The 17,513-nt window shown below is 45.7% G+C and overlaps 1 protein-coding gene across 1 annotated transcript in view; it reads right to left on the bottom strand.

The window, feature by feature from the left end:
- Positions 1-1,169: 1,169 nt before the first annotated feature.
- The window catches only part of CFAP52 (cilia and flagella associated protein 52), a 224,177-nt gene continuing 207,833 nt past the window's right edge, over positions 1,170-17,513 (bottom strand). Inside the window, exons 10-14 of the mRNA XM_029600320.1 lie at positions 14,113-14,258; positions 8,562-8,713; positions 7,521-7,623; positions 6,707-6,818; positions 1,170-2,542 (exon numbers count right to left, since the gene is read on the bottom strand). Coding sequence (XP_029456180.1) covers positions 2,367-2,542; positions 6,707-6,818; positions 7,521-7,623; positions 8,562-8,713; positions 14,113-14,258 — 689 coding nt within the window. The 3' untranslated portion in view covers positions 1,170-2,366. The remainder of the gene's footprint in view (positions 2,543-6,706; positions 6,819-7,520; positions 7,624-8,561; positions 8,714-14,112; positions 14,259-17,513) is intronic.

Raw genomic sequence — 17,513 nt, forward strand, 5'->3', positions numbered from 1 at the left:
CCTGAATTAGCAAGAAATGCTTTGATAGTACTGCAGCTTTCAGCTCCTTTCTCTTATTGAACCACAAGATTAGAACATATAAACGAGGCTAAGAAACTCAATGCCTGGTCAAGTTTGCAATATGATTTCCCATTTTATTTTACAGCTTTCTTTATTAAAAAAAATAAAAGTGTCAAGATTGTAACATAGAACAGGACCAAGATTCACAGTGGCTCTGAAATCAGTTCTGAATTAGTCATTCTGCAGGAAAACTAAAACAAGCCACTGAAAGAATTCAATAAATATATAATCCTATAGAAATATGCATGTGAATGTATATATTTATTAACTTTGATTTCTGCCTTATCATCAAAAAAACCCTCAAAGAGAATTACAATAAAAAATTTAAACTATTTCACAATCCCCCCCAACCATCCCTCAACCTAAACCTAACATCAAATATTAATTCCATACAAATGTTCCCATTTAATCCCGACCCTAAAATCTCAGTATGGAGAATTCAACCCAGCAGCCAATCCCCACATATATAAATGCAACAAATGATCGGTGTTTTTCTTGACACTGGACAGCAAGCCTTAAAATTCTACTTTTTATATGAGAAGCATTTAAATAAGCAATAAGATACAGAACATTTCTTCTGTTAACAGGGGTTTTTATTCAGGCTACAAATGGATTGCTTTAAGTGAAGGTAATTAGTGGTATGAGTGTTTAGAGAGAGACTATCTGGGCTAGTATAATGAGAATGACTGCTGCTTGTTTTCCAAAACCCTGATGCAGCAGCAAAGATATGCAAAATGAAGTGAGAGACAGAGACTAAGCTGCAGTCAACAGGAACTTTGCTCAGCGGGCTGCACCGGTCCTGTTGCTGCCATCTGCCTATCTCTGCTTTTGCCCTACAGAATTTCACACTCTTCCACCTTTCTTATCCTTCCCATGGGCCTTCAAGCTACTGCTGCCTCTCCTTCCACGTCTTGTTGGGGCTGATCCTGGGCCCACCGATGGCAACTGCTGTTGAGTATGAACCTGAGTCAGAGCCCTTCCCCCCCCATCACGCACAGGCTTACTGATTGAAAACGAGACTTGCGTACGAGGAGGAGGTGGGGCCTGTGAGGGCATACTGATTCAGAACCCCATGCTCACTGACCTCTACCACCGTCCATCCCCCCCCCCCCCCCCCCCCAACAGCTTCTCCTGTTTTAAAAATGATGAGGGGAGGGAGGCAGTAGCGGCAAGAAGGGAGCTGAAGCTCTGGTGCCCCCTTCTGGGCTGTGTCTGGAGCAGCTGCCTTGCTCTCCTCACCGATTCAACCAGAGGCATAACAGGTTAAACCTGTTTTTATTTTGCCTTAGGTGCATCAGTTTAATTTAATTTGTATAACTCCAAAATTTTATAGAAATTAGACTGGTAGGATTTTAATTTTGATTTTCCTCTGTAGCGCAACAGCAAAGATATAAATTGAAGCAGAAATCGAGCTCCACTAACATAGAAAACCTGCAAACGAATGTCAGCTTTAGAAGTATCATCAGCACCAAGGATTGCTGGAATACGGAGCTAGAGTTTGCTATACTTTCTTAGTCCTTTGACATTACTTTAAAACATGTTTAGCGACCAAACCAAATGGCATTGAACTATTTTAAATTCAGAAAAAGACAACTGGGCAGAAGCAGTGAGACTGCAGAAAAGTGCCATGCAGTAAACCCTTGCACTGACAGCACTCCTAGCACATCTGCGGCAGGAGATTCAAATTTGCTGTGAAATGAATGCCCTGAAGAAGACTCTGCATGCATGGTTAAAGAAAATAAGACAACGGGTCTTGTTTTTGACCCAGTAGTTTCCTCCTGCTCCTTTGTACATCTAGCTTATTTGGATCTACGGGTGGAATCTGGTGCCATAAGCCTTCATTCGCAACTACTTAGGGATTTCCCCCCCCCTATTTTAGATCACAACACTCCCCTGACTCATCCCCCCAGCCATGGCTTTTTTTTTCCAGAGCCCTGCAATCATGGGCCCTTGAATTTGGCCATTAGTTGTCATCCTTAAGCAATGGACCATGATTCTCTTCTCCCCCCCACACATTTACCCAGGGGCTGTGAACACTGAGCCACCAGACTGGCCGAAAAGGGTCATTTTTACTTGCACAACATAAATTTTTTGCATGCACTCACCTACAGTATGCTATGCTCCCTAAAGCTCCCTGAAAGGGCCAAAGCAATTACAGTCAATATACACAGAAGAGTCTGATAAAAACACATATTAAAATCAGTGGCTTAGCTGATTTGAAGGCTAGACAGATGTTCTGCTGAAATGTTCTCTCTCTACTCACAATATACATGCTTTATGAAAATACTGGAGGCTGTAAATCACCTTTAGTTCTCATGGGGATATTTCCAGCGCAAGATAGCACCATCCGAGCTCACACTGATAATATACTTGATTGAGGGGCAGATCCTGATGCTGCTGATGTTGCCACTGTGACCTATCCCAACATGAGTCACCTCACCCTCGTTATAATCCCACACTTTCACTAGTTTGTCGTCACCCCCTGCAACAGAAGACAAAGGTTCAGCTAATACACTATTGCCAAAATGTAATTCCCCAGTTTTCTGAAGCACTTCCAGGATACATTTTGTAGCAAGACTTAATTCTATGGCAATTGTGCAGTATGTTTGCACAGATTTGCATATTAAAAAACATACATGTGTATTTAATTTTATAAAATAAAATCAATTACTAAATTTGTGAGTCTAGATAATTTGTATTCTATTTTTGAGGAAAAGGAATCTTAGTGATTGGTGCTGGGAAGGGAGGAAGGGCATAGAGAATAGGAGTAGAGAAGGGGATCTGGGGAATGGAGGATAAGAGACTGAGGGGATCTTGGAGGAGGGAGATGGAGAAGAGATCATGGAGGAGGGGCAGAGGGATAGGAGATGGTGGGGAAATTGGATATGGAAGGAGGATCCACTCTCACACCCCGTCCCTCCAATGCCAGTCTCTTCTCTCACTCACCTACACCCCACACAATTGGCTGTGGGCACAAAAAAGTTCTTGTGCAACACAGTGTACACATTTGTGCAGTGTTCTTTGAAACACCATTCTATTTTCTTTTTCTTGTGTTATGTTTTCTTGTGTACAAATATATGTGCACAGCTTACAGGGAATATCATCCCACACCCCCTCCGATCCCCTCACTTGAACCCCACATCCAACTTAAACTCTTCCCTCTTTTTACTTCCCCCAACTCATTCTGACTCCCATCTCTGATCCCCACTATTCTGGGCTTGGTATTAGAAGAACAGAAGCAGCTTGGCATCTCAGGGCACATCGTCCTCCACCTGGTGCCCGGGACTGTAGTTTGAACCATGTGACACTATGGTATCCAGGTTAGTTCAAACCATGATAGTTCACAATCACACAGCAGAGAAGGACGACATGAGCTGAGGCACCATGTCACCACTGTCCTTCTCCTAACTCTAAGCCTGGATTGGATTGTAGTGAGGAGGAAGAGAGATGCATAGGCTACTGCTGCTTCAGCTTTGTCCCAACCCCCATGGTTTCTCACCATTCTGTGGAGAATAAGGAATTCCAAGCAAGAGCTGGATTTTAGGCCTTAGCTGTGGCATTGCAGCAGCCTATAAGATCATTAGCAGAGTGGAAATTTAGGGCCAGCTGGATGGGTTACTGAGCATAGGATGTTATGTAATAAGAGATAGGAAACCAAAGTTAAACTTTCAGATCAGATCACTGCTTCTAGGCTCACCATTCTCGGCTAGAAGCTCAGAATTCATTTAGAGGAGCAGGAGATTCTCACAACTGAAAACAGTTCTCCTCCCACCTCTGAGTTTCAGTGTATATAATATTTACTCAGAAAAGTACACAGCATATGTACACTGAACACATGATAACTCACAGAAAACTGGCTATTCTCATGGCCAGTTTTGGTGAGGAACAAGCAGGACAATTACCTGGAGTCATTTTGATGAAGCAGAGTCAGCCTGGCACTGGCTAGGCCCACTCTGTAGTTTCTGCCCTGGTTTAATTAGCACAAGTTTTAGACCTGAGAACAATAACAGTCAACAAGGCTGCCACTTCTCTTACCATCCATTAACCTTTCAGTCTATTTGTTAAATTAGTGTTTCATCATTCCTTCTTTCAGGCAGGGCAGGATTTGCCCTTAGCCAGAGTAGGAATGTGTCTAAGGGCACTGTGCCACTGCTGTTCCACTTCCTTTACTGGATCAGTTCCATTTCTCCACAGCTGCTACTGTGCCTAGCAAGTCTGTGCCCTCCCTTGAGGGTACTATACACATCCCTCTGCCCAGGGCAGGTATCAAGAAGGGATGGAAGCAAGCAACTAGGGCAATGGTGAGTGGTACAAATCTTCTAGCAGCAGCAGCCTCTACAGTGACAACAGGAAAAATTCAGTGCAGGACGTGAGCTGGTGCATGCTCACAGGCCTTGCAATGTCCCCCATCCTTGCACAAATTTCCTGGACAAAAAGGAAGTCTACGAAAGGTGGTGGCAGGAGCCTTTGAGCGCTTGCCAATTCACAGACCCTTCTGTTGAACTTCTCCTGTTGTTGCTGCAGAGACTGCTGCTTGAAGATCTCTGCCAGGCCCGAGAACAACTATATGTGGGAAAGAGAGGGAGGACAGAGGGCATGGGAAGGGGCCAAGTGAAGGATGGGGTGGGGGAAAGAAGGGAGAGGACTTTGAGGGAGAAGTTGTGACCAAGGGAGGAACAAGGAGAACCCCACTTAGCAGGCAGTTTGGAAGGAATCTACCCTTCTTTAAGGCACTACGGATATAAATCCAGTCTTGCTCCCTTGCTAGCTGAAGTTCTTCCTGCCTAAAAATGGTAAAACATGTACAGGAAGTCTTCAGACTTAAAACCTAATTGGTTCCTGAAAACTGTGTATTAAGTCGAAAGATAAGTTAAAACCAATGGGCACAGAAGAACAATTTTTTTAAATGAGGGATTCGTTTCAGCACTAGGGGCTCAATCATCATCTTCATCGAAACCCTATTCACACCAAAATAACCCAGAATTTAGTAATATATAGTACTATAAAAAGCATACTGAAGAGGAAAGTGTCAAAGCATGCCTCTAGGACACTGCACTGACACTATTTTGAAGAGAAGTCCCTGGTATTCTTCCTACTGTTGTCACTTCCCAGGCCTCGGTCATCAGCACATCAATGTGTGTCTGCTGGGAGATGTTCAGGCATCTTAAAGTTGAAACGTGTTGTAAATTGGATAATGGATGTCAATTTAGAAATCTCGAAACTCTGAATCATTGCAACTCGAAACAACTTAAGTATAGTAAGTTGAAGACTTCCTGTACATGCTCTTACAGGTCCAAGCAATATCGGTACATGTTAAACAGGCGCTCATGATTGAGCGCCCCCTCTCTTAATGCGCGCCGATCCACCTCTCCCGGCTACCCGATTTAGTATTTAAATGGGCTGCTGTGGTAAAAAGGAGGCGCCACGGAAACTTTTGTGTCCCTAGCGCCTCCTCAGCATCGGCACCCAGGAGGGGTGGCTGTCAGCAGGTTAGGAAAACGAACGCATGAGCGTCTGCTTTCCTATCCTGTGCTCAGCCACCTGACCGCTAGCATACTTTTTTTTTTTTTTTACGGTTCTTCTTTTTCAGTTCCTCCGACTTAATATCGCCACAGATATTAAATCGGAGGAACTACAGAAAAGCAGTCTTTTCTACATTTCTGTAAACTTTTGGGACTCCTCCAGGGCAGGAGTTAATTTTTGAGAGTAAAAATGTGAATCTCGGATGCACATTTTTTTTTTCTCATCCGGGGTAATAGCTAATATCCTCATCAACATGAATTTACATGTGATGAGCGCTATTAGCTACGCGCTCGATCGGACGTGCGTTTTGGACACGTTAACCACCGTTTTGCATCGGGAATTATGGACACGCATCCAAACGCGCATCCAATCGCGTGTTGAGCTGTGCGCTGGCCGCAGCGAACGATATTACATCAGCCTGTTGCTGAGGGCATTGTTGGTTGTTCCCCCCTTCCCCAGCTTCACAGCCTTTACATAAAGAAAGTGCTGGGAACTGTAACAATAGCCTCGCCACCTGCTGACAAGCCTGAGCAGCACCTGAGCTGCTGTAACATGTTGCTGTTGTAGAACCTAGCAATCAGCTGAGTCAGCAGCAAGAGAAATACGAGGGCTCTTTTTTGCTGCTCTGGCAGTTCCCTCTTATTCCTTCATGCTTCCAGCCCAGTCTGAGCCAAGGCTGGGAACTGTTGCCATGAGCCATCACTGGCACCTACCTGGAGGTTTTTTTCACTTATCTTTATATCTGGTCCTAGCTCAGCTCAGCCATTGAATAAAGACAGCCTAGATAACATGAACCTTGAGTCTTGTTACCAGGGTCCCTGTTGGAGGATGACTAAGGGTTCCTTACCCCCAAGGGCTATGAGCATTGCCTCTGCAGCATCTCTGCACTGGCTGACCTGGGAAAGGAACCCGGGTCCTCCGCAAGGCAATGTGCAGGACACGCCACTGAGTCGGCTAAATAAAGAAAAGGTCTTGAATGAAAGTTCTTACGGTGACAAAACTTTCTGCCCCAGGTGATGTGGGGAAGGAAGTGTGATTGATGCAGTTTATAATTCAGCACAAGGATTGATGTCTTTCTTTGCACTTGCTCTATTGTAAATGTTTTTCTTCAGATTTTATTTACCTGTAACAAAATGAACCCCTTCTGGTGAGATATCCATCCCATTTAGAGCACCAGACAGGGAGCCTTCTAGTTCTCGGATTGGAGAAGCATCAAACACCTCCCAATATCCAATCTATGGCAGAAATAAAAGAGTGAGAGACCTTTCAGCATCATTGGGGGATGAGGTTCTCATATTATAAATGAATGAATGTACTGGATGCAATCTCTTACAAGGCTAAAAGGACCTCTCAGTGTCCTTATAAAACTGAGTCCTACCATCTGTGTAGAATGTGGTTGCGGTATTAGTCTACTATAATGCACAGAAATAAAGGTTAACAAATGAAAATTTAAAAAATGTATGAGGTGATATATTTATATTGGAATAACGTAATATATTTCCCGACTAGCTTTTGAGAGATAATACTCCCTTCCTCTGGTCAAAATAGAATGAGCAAAAGATGACATTACCAGAAAATATAAGTGAATCATAAAAAGCATTCCAGTGATAGGATGTGAAGGGAATGTTAGGGAATTCTAGGGAAGCAGTTTCAGAGTTTAATTTGGCTTCCTAATTTTAAGAACCACATTTTTTTTCTGAGAGTGATTCGGTTGTTATCTGATGAAGCCTGGTCCTTCCTTTAAAGAAATGGATGTGTGCATGCTTTTAAAATGTGTGGCATGGCTCTGGTACACCTGCTTCTCTGGATAAGTTCTTTTCTTCTAGAATTGCACCATCTTTGGGCAGCCAGGATGAACTGGACATGGCAGGGACAATATGACCTGTTCAGATTATTATAGCGTTAATGACTGGATTTGGCTTTTTGAGACTTGTTACCTTTCTGTCCGTTCCACTAGTTATTATCTGGAACTCTTCAGGATGATAGCAGACACAACGGAATAAGGTATTGGCCAAGATCATTTGATTCCTCACATATCGCCTGAAAATACCATATGATGAATCAATAAAACTATACATTGGAGTTTTCTTGACTTTCTCTGGCTGTCCTAAACTGTGAGGTTCCATCCTCTACCTGGAAGCATTTGTGCTCGAAGTGAAGGTTGTGGTTAATAGCTCTAGCTCCTCCTCAACAAAAAATGTAGTCTGGAGGAAATACAGTAACTATTTCTCCTACCTTATCAGCCAGAAATTAAGCCTGACTGATAATGTAAACTTGAGATTTCGAAACACAACTGAAAAACCTGCAGATTACAGTTCCAATTACATCACTATTTATTCTATAACCCTGAGGAAGTCACTTACACGTCCAATAGTCCTATTTACACTGTAAGCTCACTGGGTCAGGAACCCTAGGACCATGTAATATGTGCTTATTTTATAAACAAATTTTTGTTATCTGCTTAGAGCTGAGGATAAGCAGGTTATAAGTTTTTTAAATAAATAAATATTGGGTACAGCACGGAGTACACAGACGCCGCCATATATAGTAATAAACCGGACTACTGTAGAGTTAATTGGCACCACAGGCAGTCAGTGGTGGGAAGGGAATCCTTTTCTGATGATGCATCCAACTGATTGGTCCCCCTATGAGAATGTGGCCACACAGAAGCAGCAGTGCTGGGGTTTAAACCACTGGAACGGTGGCAGTTATTTTGCACTGAGGCCCTGCCAGCCCGGTGCTCTGGGTGCCCAATCATCCTGCCACCTTTGATGGCCCTGACAATAAATATAAAGTAAAACCGGCAAATACATCTACAGCAGTGGTGCAACACTTTCCCACATCTCCATTTCCCCTTTTATCCCGTGATACATCGTTCTGCCCAACCACTCCCCCCCCCAGTCACCAACCGTTCTACCACGCCCTGCCTGTGGCATGTGCTTGATAGCTGATGTTTTCAGTCAGAGACATGTACTCACACCAGGTCCCATATGATGATTGCCCCGTCAGCGCCAGCAGTGACACATTCACGGTCATTCTTTTTTATTTTAATGCAAGACACAGAAGACTTGTGCTCTTTCATTGATGCCATCAGTTTGTGGCTTTTCTCCACAGCTTCCCACACTCTCACCTGAAAGGCATCAAAAGCACTTTTAAAAAAGGACAAGCAAAGACCTTTTTTTATTTTTGACCCAGCAGTTTCCTTCTTTGTATCTCCAGCACAGTAGGAACCAAAGCTGGGATCTGGCACCATGAACCTTCATTCACAACTACCTGGGGATTATTCCCCCCCCCCCCCCAGCCCAATATACATAGTTTGATCATTGCAGTGACAGTCCCAGGTCAGGGACCATGCTACAGAACTCCTTCTAGAGCCCTGCATTCATGGACCCTGAATCCAACTACTAGCTGTCATCCTTATGTAAGGACTATGCCTCCTCCTGCTTCCCTGGGGGATGTGAATACTGCCTCCACAGCATCCTCAGCTTAACCAGGGAAAGAAAGACTTAACTCAGAGTCCTTCCACATGACTGTCATTGAGCCACCAGGCCAGTCAGCTGCAGATCTTTTAAAGAAGATTCCTGTAAAAGAACATCACAATCGTTTACCACAGTGATAGGCTGCCAAGGGGCTTTCAGCAGCTCTGCTCCACAAATTTAGATACTCTCTTTTTTTTATTATTTATGTTTATTTAGAAATGTGGTTTAAAATTTCTGCACAATACAATATAAAATTACCAACAAGAAAAAAAAACCCAAACAAATTCCAAAACATAAACATAATGAACTCAATATTCAAAGCACGTTCAGCATTCGATAGCCAGATAAGTAGGAGTTATCCAGTTATCTTAGCAGGCTGCTGAATATCCAATTATATTCATCGGCAGCTTGATAGCCAGATAAGTCGCTTATCCAGCTATCTTTTACTTGGAGACAAAGTAGGCAGGCAATGGGCAGATCAAGGCGGCGCTACTTAGCTGGAGAAGTTATCGGCTAAGTAGCAATCTTCAGCTTTAGACAGATAACTTATTCAGCTAAGTTAGGCCTGCTCAATAGCAAGTCTAAGACAGATATGTCTATCCAGCTAACTTAGATACCCGTCAAACTTTTCAATATCTACCCCAATATGACTATAGCACTTAGCCTTCTAGTCATGAACTCACGCTCCACATCTCCATTTACCTTTAGCCACATGAGGTAACGCAGGAGATACTCCCTTTTTTCATAAATAATTTAATAAATGCTCCTGGGAGCTTCTGAGGGCCCCAATCTAGCACATCACTGACTTACCATAGGATGCTGTAAGTCTGTAGTGTCTTTTTTTAAAACATCATTCCTTTGAATGTTTTAATGTAATACTGTAATACTAGAAGGGCTTTTAATGCTATTGTAGGCAAGTAATATTAGAAGCCAAGTTCTCTTTTCTGGCAAGCACAATTATAAAAAGACAGTAATTTACCACTACAAATATTTAACCAGGCCCTAAACACTAATATACCTCCTATTAGGAAAACAGAGCAAGCCAAGCTGCTATAGATAGATACCCACTTAGAAATAATAGTAAAACTATACTAATAAATGTTACAAAACAGCTGATGAACAGAATAACATCCAACAATTAAAAACTCATAAAAATTATTAAAAATAGTCCAAATATCAATAAAATGTTTCAAAACAGCAGACACATCACATAATATCCAATAATTAAAATGGCAGTCAATCAAGAAAAATAAACTTAAAAAGCTGCCTTTACTTACCCTCTCCAGCAACTCTCCTACTCCTTTCCCTTGCAGGCCAATAGTGGCTGCTGAAGCTCTGTCCTCACAGTCCTCTTCCTTAGGGCCCACAACCAGTCACAACCAGTCTCTGTCTCATACAGACCAGTAACTTCCCTAACTAGTATCTCTTCCTCACACACACACCAGTCACCTCCCTGACCAGTCTCTGTCTCTCCCACACACACACACCAGTCACCTCCCTGACCAGTCTGTCTCTCACACACACATACACACACACAAACCAGTCACCTCCCTGACCAGCCTGTCTCTCACACACACACACACACACACACTCACACACACATACACACACACACGTCACCTCCCTGACCAGTCTTTGTCTCTCTTACACAGACACCAGTCACCTCAGTGACCAGTCTCTGTCTCTCTCTCTCTCACACACACACACCCCAGTCACCTCCCTGATCAGTTTCTGTCTCTCTCACACACACACACCAGTCACCTCCCTGACCAGTCTCTCTCAATCACACACATGCTCTGTCACTTACATACAAGCTCACACATACTCTGTCACTTACAACTACACACACACACACACACACACACACACACACACAAATCTGTACCACATGCACCCAGGCATGCATTGTAACACACACACACACACACACACACACAAAGCTGCACTCACGCACCCAGGCACCCATTCTACCCCCCCCCCCACCCACACACACACAAAAAGCTGCCACTCACGCTCCCTGGCACCCATGCTACCACACACACACAAAGCTCCCACTCATGCACCCAGGCACCCATTCTACTACACACACACAAGCTCTCACTCATGCACCTAGGCACCCATTCTACCACACACACACACACACACAAGCTCTCACTCAGGCACCCAGGCACCCATTGCACCACACACACACACACACTGCCACTCATGCACCCATTGTACCACAGACACACAAAGCTGCCACTCACCACCCAGGCACCCATTCTACCACACACTCACACACACACACACACACACAAATCTGCACCTCATGCACCCAGGCATGCATTCTAGCACACACTCACACACACACACACACACACACACACACACACAAAGCAGCCACTCACGCACCCAGGCACCCATTCTACCCCCCCCCCCCACACACACACAAAGCTGCCACTCACGCACCCTGGCACCCATGCTACCACACACACACAAAGCTCGCACTCATGCACCCAGGCACCCATTCTACTACACACACACAAGCTCTCACTCATGCACCTACTACACACACACAAGCTCTCACTCATGCACCTAGGCACCCATTCTACCACACACACACAAGCTCTCACTCATGCACCCAGGCACCCATTCTAACATACACAAACAAGCTCTCACACATGCATCCATTCTACCACACACACAAAAGCTCACTTGGAGTCTCTTCTCATTCTTTGGCCCAATAAGCCTGGCCTCCGCTTCTCAGCCGCCTCTTGCCTGACCTCCGGTGGGTCTCTCCGCACTTCGGCCGCCGGCAGCGGCGTGCAGTGTCTCACCATTCTTCGGCCGCCGGCAACGGCACACAGCATCTCACCATTCTTCGGCCCCACCGACGGCAGAGCACAGGTCTCTCCACTCTTCGGCCGCAGGCAGCGGCGCACAGCATCTCTCCATTCTTTGGCCCCGCCGATGGCAGAGCACAGGCCTCTCCACTCTTCGGCCGCAGGCAGCGGCGCACAGCATCTCTCCATTCTTCGGCCCCGCCGATGGCGAAACACAGGTCTCTCCACTCTTCGGCCGCAGGCAGCAGTGCGCAGCGTCTTTCCATTCTTCGTCCCCGCCGACGGCAGAGCACAGATCTCTCCACTCTTCAGCCACCGGCAGCAGCGCGCAGCGTCTCTCCATTCTTCAGCTCCACCGGCAGTGGTGGCGCACAGGTCTCTCTACTCTTCGGCCCTGCTGGCCTGGCCTCCAGCAGTGGCGCGCAGCATCTCTCCATTCTTCAGCCCCGCCCCTAGGGAGAAGGGAAGCACAAGCAGGGCAGTGGAACACCGGGAGCCACGACACACCTGCCGGTGCTTGGCGACACACTGGTTGAGAACCGCTGGTCTATACTATGTTACTATATTACTATGTTACAAACAGACACACACACACACACACACACACACACACACAGAGATGACAAAACTCACGTAAGGTCTCAAGGAAGCTCAGGAGCTGGAAAGGTTTAGGCCCTTGAGGAGCGAGTACCTGGTTCCAGGGAAAGCTCTGAGAGAGCGATGGTAACTCACAATTGTTTGTAGCAGTGATCGCTTCCAGGCAGTAGAGAATCTTCAGAGTGTCCAGGAACATGGGCCCTCGAGGAGCGAGTACCGGTTCCTATCTGTAATCTGAAAGTAAAGAAAAGAGCGAGGCCCCCGAGGAGCAGGTACCTCTGGTAAGTCCAAGGAGGCAGAGTAGCTTGGATAGCCAAAGCAAGTCCTTAGCGAATCCTTGGCAAATCCTTGCTAACTCAGATAGCTAGCGATAAAAGAGACCTTTAAATATTGGAAGCAGATGACGTCATCTCAGGGGAACATCCCTGAGGTTCGCGCCCTTGCTGGTACTTCAATCAGAGCGCGCGCGCGCGCCCTAAGTCTTCAGGCAACATGGTGGATCTGCAACGTTGAGCCGGTCCGGGGACGCCGGAGGGAAATGGCATGGAGACGCTGCGGCAGCCAGCCGTCCATCAGACCCGGAGTGAGTCGCCACAGAGGTAAAGAGGGCAGAGTGAGGGTGTCGAGCAGCGACAGTCGCAACACACACATATACACAGGCTTCCACTCCCACAAGCTGTCTCTCTCTTCTCTCTCTCTCACATGCACACAGGCTTTCACTCTCTCAGGCTCACTCTCACGCACATCCCTTCTGACACTCTCACTCACTCACATAGACTCTCTCTCTCATACACACACACACACACACACACACACACATGCACCACACACACACACACTCTCAGAGCCTCCCCTTCTCTTCTAGGCCTTTTCTTTGAACACCGCCAAGCCTCTATGAGATAGGATCCACAGCGGCCCCACCAGGATTTGTCTTCGGTCGCAACAGGATGGGATTTACGACATCCCGCCAGGCCTCATCTTCTTCTGCCACAGGATGGGATTCTTGGCAGCCCTGTTGGGCTTTGTCTTCTGCCACTGTGGGGTGAGATACATGGGCTTCTTCCTCAACCACCAAAGAAGTGGAAACTCAGTACACATGCCCATGAACCTAGAGCTAATGAGGCCACTGCCTCCCAAACTTTGCTCATACTTCACTGAAATGCATTTCAAACAACCAACCTATCTGCACTGGATATAGGGTGAACTCAGTTACAAGCATGCCATAGGGGGAGAATCAGAGCTGAGCACTGGAATGAGAAAGTTAAAATCCAGACATTAACCCCAAAATTAGTACAGTCTGGAAAACATTTGGATAGTTGGCAACCCTACATGGAATGCAGGTTTTTAAAAGTTTATCAAAAAACAGAAATTAGTACAAGAATATTTTTAACAAGCCAGAGCTATTTTACAGTAGCGGTAAGGCTCTCCAGGGAATGTATTGCTCTTCTGTAATCACAATACTTAGTTGGTGAAACTAATTTGCCTTTTGCCACCTTGCCGACCTTATGGATGCATTTGCTGTATTATTGTGAATGCTGCATGTTCTTCAATGCATTATTGTTTTAATCCTATCATGCTATTCTTATAAGAAACCACAGCACCTATGTAGTAAGAATAAGAGCTGTACATACCTGCCCTTCACCTCCTCCACTAACGATCCGTGTGCCTTCACTGGTAACAGCAATGGCTGTTACTCCTATGCTATGGGCATTTTCAATCACATACATCAAGCGACCACTCTCTGGGGTAAATGCTCGGATTTTCCCATCATTCCAGGCTAGTGAAATTCACAAACAGTCAATTTACAAATATGAATAAACAGTCCAATTTACATATTAGTGCACATGTTTTCCTTAAACGTCTTGCATTTCATAATTAAATGCTAGTGCTACTGATAGTGAAAGATTAGCAACACCAATGCTGAATTCATTATTCATTATTTCCATAGTTGCAGTCCTATGGATGTAATAACATGTAATTACTGTCATAATGAAAGGACAATAAAGCAAGTACAACACAAGAGAATGATACTCAAACAGCAGACAAGAAAAGAGGAAAAAAAAGGAAGATGTAATGCTGTAGATACACTGGGAATACTATAAGACTGGTAGAGTAAATTAAAAGCTGAGGAGAGAGAGTGAGTGAGAGAGAGACTACCTCAAGTATTCTGTAGTAGTTAGCTATTTATGCTACCATATGAGGCCCACCCAGTAACTCGAGGTGAGGTTTAGGTAGTAGTGTAGGGTTTAGGGGCCACTTTTACATGCAGAGTGAGATGTACGAACATAACAGTGCACTCTTGTGAAGATTTAATGTCTTTCGGAGGCAGGAAACTCACACAACGATGAGATTTGTACAATGTTCTCTCAACCTAGCTTGATAGACTCTCTAACTGGGTAACACCAAGCTAGGTTGAGAGAACATTGTACAAATCTCATCGTTGTGTGAGTTTCCACACTCCAAAGGACATCAAATCTTTACAAGAGTGCACTGTTCTGTTCGTACGTCTCACTCTGCATGTAAAAGTGGCCCCTAACCTCTACACGACTACCTAAACCTCACCTCGAGTTACCGGGTGGGCCTCCTATAGTTTCATAAATAGCTGATTACTAGGGTGCCTCCCCCCCCCCCCCCCCCCGAGGCTCTCTCTCTCTCTACCTCCCCCTCCCCCCTCTCAGGCCCTTCCCCAGCCCAAAAATGCCCACAACAGAATTTGTGAAAAAAAATCACAAATTGTGTTATGGGTATATCACATGATATCACACAGCTTAATGCTAATGCTAATGAAAAAGGTGTAGTTATTTTTGGCATTAAAACTGTGCAATATCATGCATTATAACTTCGTGAAGCCAGCCCACTTTTACAAAATTCCCGCCCCAACTCCTCCCCATTAAAAAAATTAACATCGCACCATGCGTTATGGTGCTTTTTGCATGCGTTAATGCGTTTTTCGCATGCAAAAAGCAAATGTTGCTTACCTGTAACAGGTGTTCTCACAGGACAGCAGGATGTTAGTCCTCACATATGGGTGACATCATCAGGATGGAGTCCAATCACGGAAAACTTCTGTCAAAGTTTCCAGAACTTTGACTGGCCCCTACTGGGCATGCCCAGCATGGCACCAACCCTGCAGCCAGCAGGGGTTCCCCCCTCAGTCTTATTTGAAAGCTACAGGCAGTGCCGAAAAATAAAACAACAAAACGTTACGAACCCAACACCGCGGGGCGGCGGGCAGGTTTCGTGAGGACTAACATCCTGCTGTCCTTTGAGAACACCTGTTACAGGTAAGCAACATTTGCTTTCTCACAGGACAAGCAGGATGGTAGTCCTCATCAAGCTGAGGATGTCCGAACAGCACCAAATGTACCCAACGGCATGCAACAGGCACAACAACTGGGGTGGAATTTGGTAGAGGGTATCCTGAACCCCACCAGGCAGGCGGAAGGGTGTAGGTACATTACGTTGGAAATAAGTTACGCAGGACAGACTGGCCGAAGATGGAATCTTGTCTTCCAGCTTTGTCCAAGCAATAGTGAGCTGCGAAGGTATGGAGGAACTCCAGGTGGCAGTCCTGCAAATGTCAGGAAGCGGCACCGATTGTAGGTGTGCTACTGAAGTCGCCATGGCCCTCACAGAGTGTGCTTTAACATGGTTTTGAAAAGGAATGCCTGCTTGCTGATAGCAAAAAGATATGCAGTCCGCCAACCAGGAGGAGAGAGTCTGCTTACCCACCAGTTGCCCTAATTTGTTGGGATGGAAAGAGACGAATAACTGAGTGCTCTTCCTGTGGGCAGCTGTACGGTCTAGGTAGAACGCTAGAGCCCGTTTACAGTCAAGGGTATGCAGAGCCTGTTCCCCTGGATTGGAATGGGGCCTGGGAAAGAAGGTAGGTAGTATGATGGATTGATTAATGTGAAACTCCGAAACTACCTTAGGTAAAAACTTAGGGTGAGTGCGGAGTACCGCCTGGTCCTGCAGGAGTTTAGTGTAAAGCGGATAGGTAACTAAGGCCTGTAACTCACTAACCCTGCGAGCTGAAGTGATAACCAAAAGGAAAATCACTTTCCATGTGAGATATTTTAGGTCACAGGAGTGAAGAGGCTCGAATGGTGGTTTCATGAGCCGACCAAGAACCAGATTAAGGTTCCAAGAAGAGGTCGGAGGACGTAAGGGTGGCTTGATATGGAGCAAGCCCTTCAAAAAGCATGTTACGAGGGGTTGTACCGATATAGGAACATCCCCAACACCTTTATGGAAGGCGGCTACTGCAGTGACATGCATTCTGATAGAAGAGGTCTTTAGGCCTGATCCTGACAAATGCCAGAGATAGTCCAAAAACCTTGGGATTGGACAGGAAAAGGGATCTAGGGACTGCGAGGTACACCATGATGTGTACCTTTTCCATTTATAGGAATAATATTTTCTCGTGGAAGGCTTCCGTGAAGCAATCAGGACATGAGAAACCGAATCTGAAAGGTTAAGCGGATGAAGGATTAACCTTTCAACATCCATGCCGTCAGAGACAAGGCCTAAAGATTGGGATAGCGTAGGCATCCGTTGTTTTGAGTGATGAGATGCGGGTCCATTCCCAAAGGGATGTGCCTGCGGATGGAGAGATCCTGTAGGATTGGAAACCACACTTGGCGTGGTCAGTGAGGTGCTATCAGGATAATGGTTCCCTTGTCCTGACGTAGCTTCACGAGAGTCTTCGAGAGAAGAGGAAGTGGAGGGAATACATAGAGCAGACCGGTTGCCCACGAGAGGGAGAATGCATCTCTGGGCGGAGAGCGCTCACTCCGAATGAGAGAGCAGTAGTTGTCCACTTTGTGATTCTGAGGGGACGCAAAGAGGTCTGTCTGGGGGTATCCCCACTGTCAAAGATTGAAGTCGCTACCGAGGGGTTGAGAAACCACTCGTGCGGTTGGAAGACGCGACTCAGTTTGTCTGACAAGACATTGTTCACTCACGGTAAGTAGGTGGCCCTGAGGTACATCGAGTGGGAGAGCGCTTCCGCCCAAATCTGCGCAGCTTC

This window comes from Rhinatrema bivittatum, chromosome 4 (assembly GCF_901001135.1).
Source record: "Rhinatrema bivittatum chromosome 4, aRhiBiv1.1, whole genome shotgun sequence".
In the NCBI taxonomy this organism is placed as follows: domain Eukaryota; kingdom Metazoa; phylum Chordata; class Amphibia; order Gymnophiona; family Rhinatrematidae; genus Rhinatrema; species Rhinatrema bivittatum.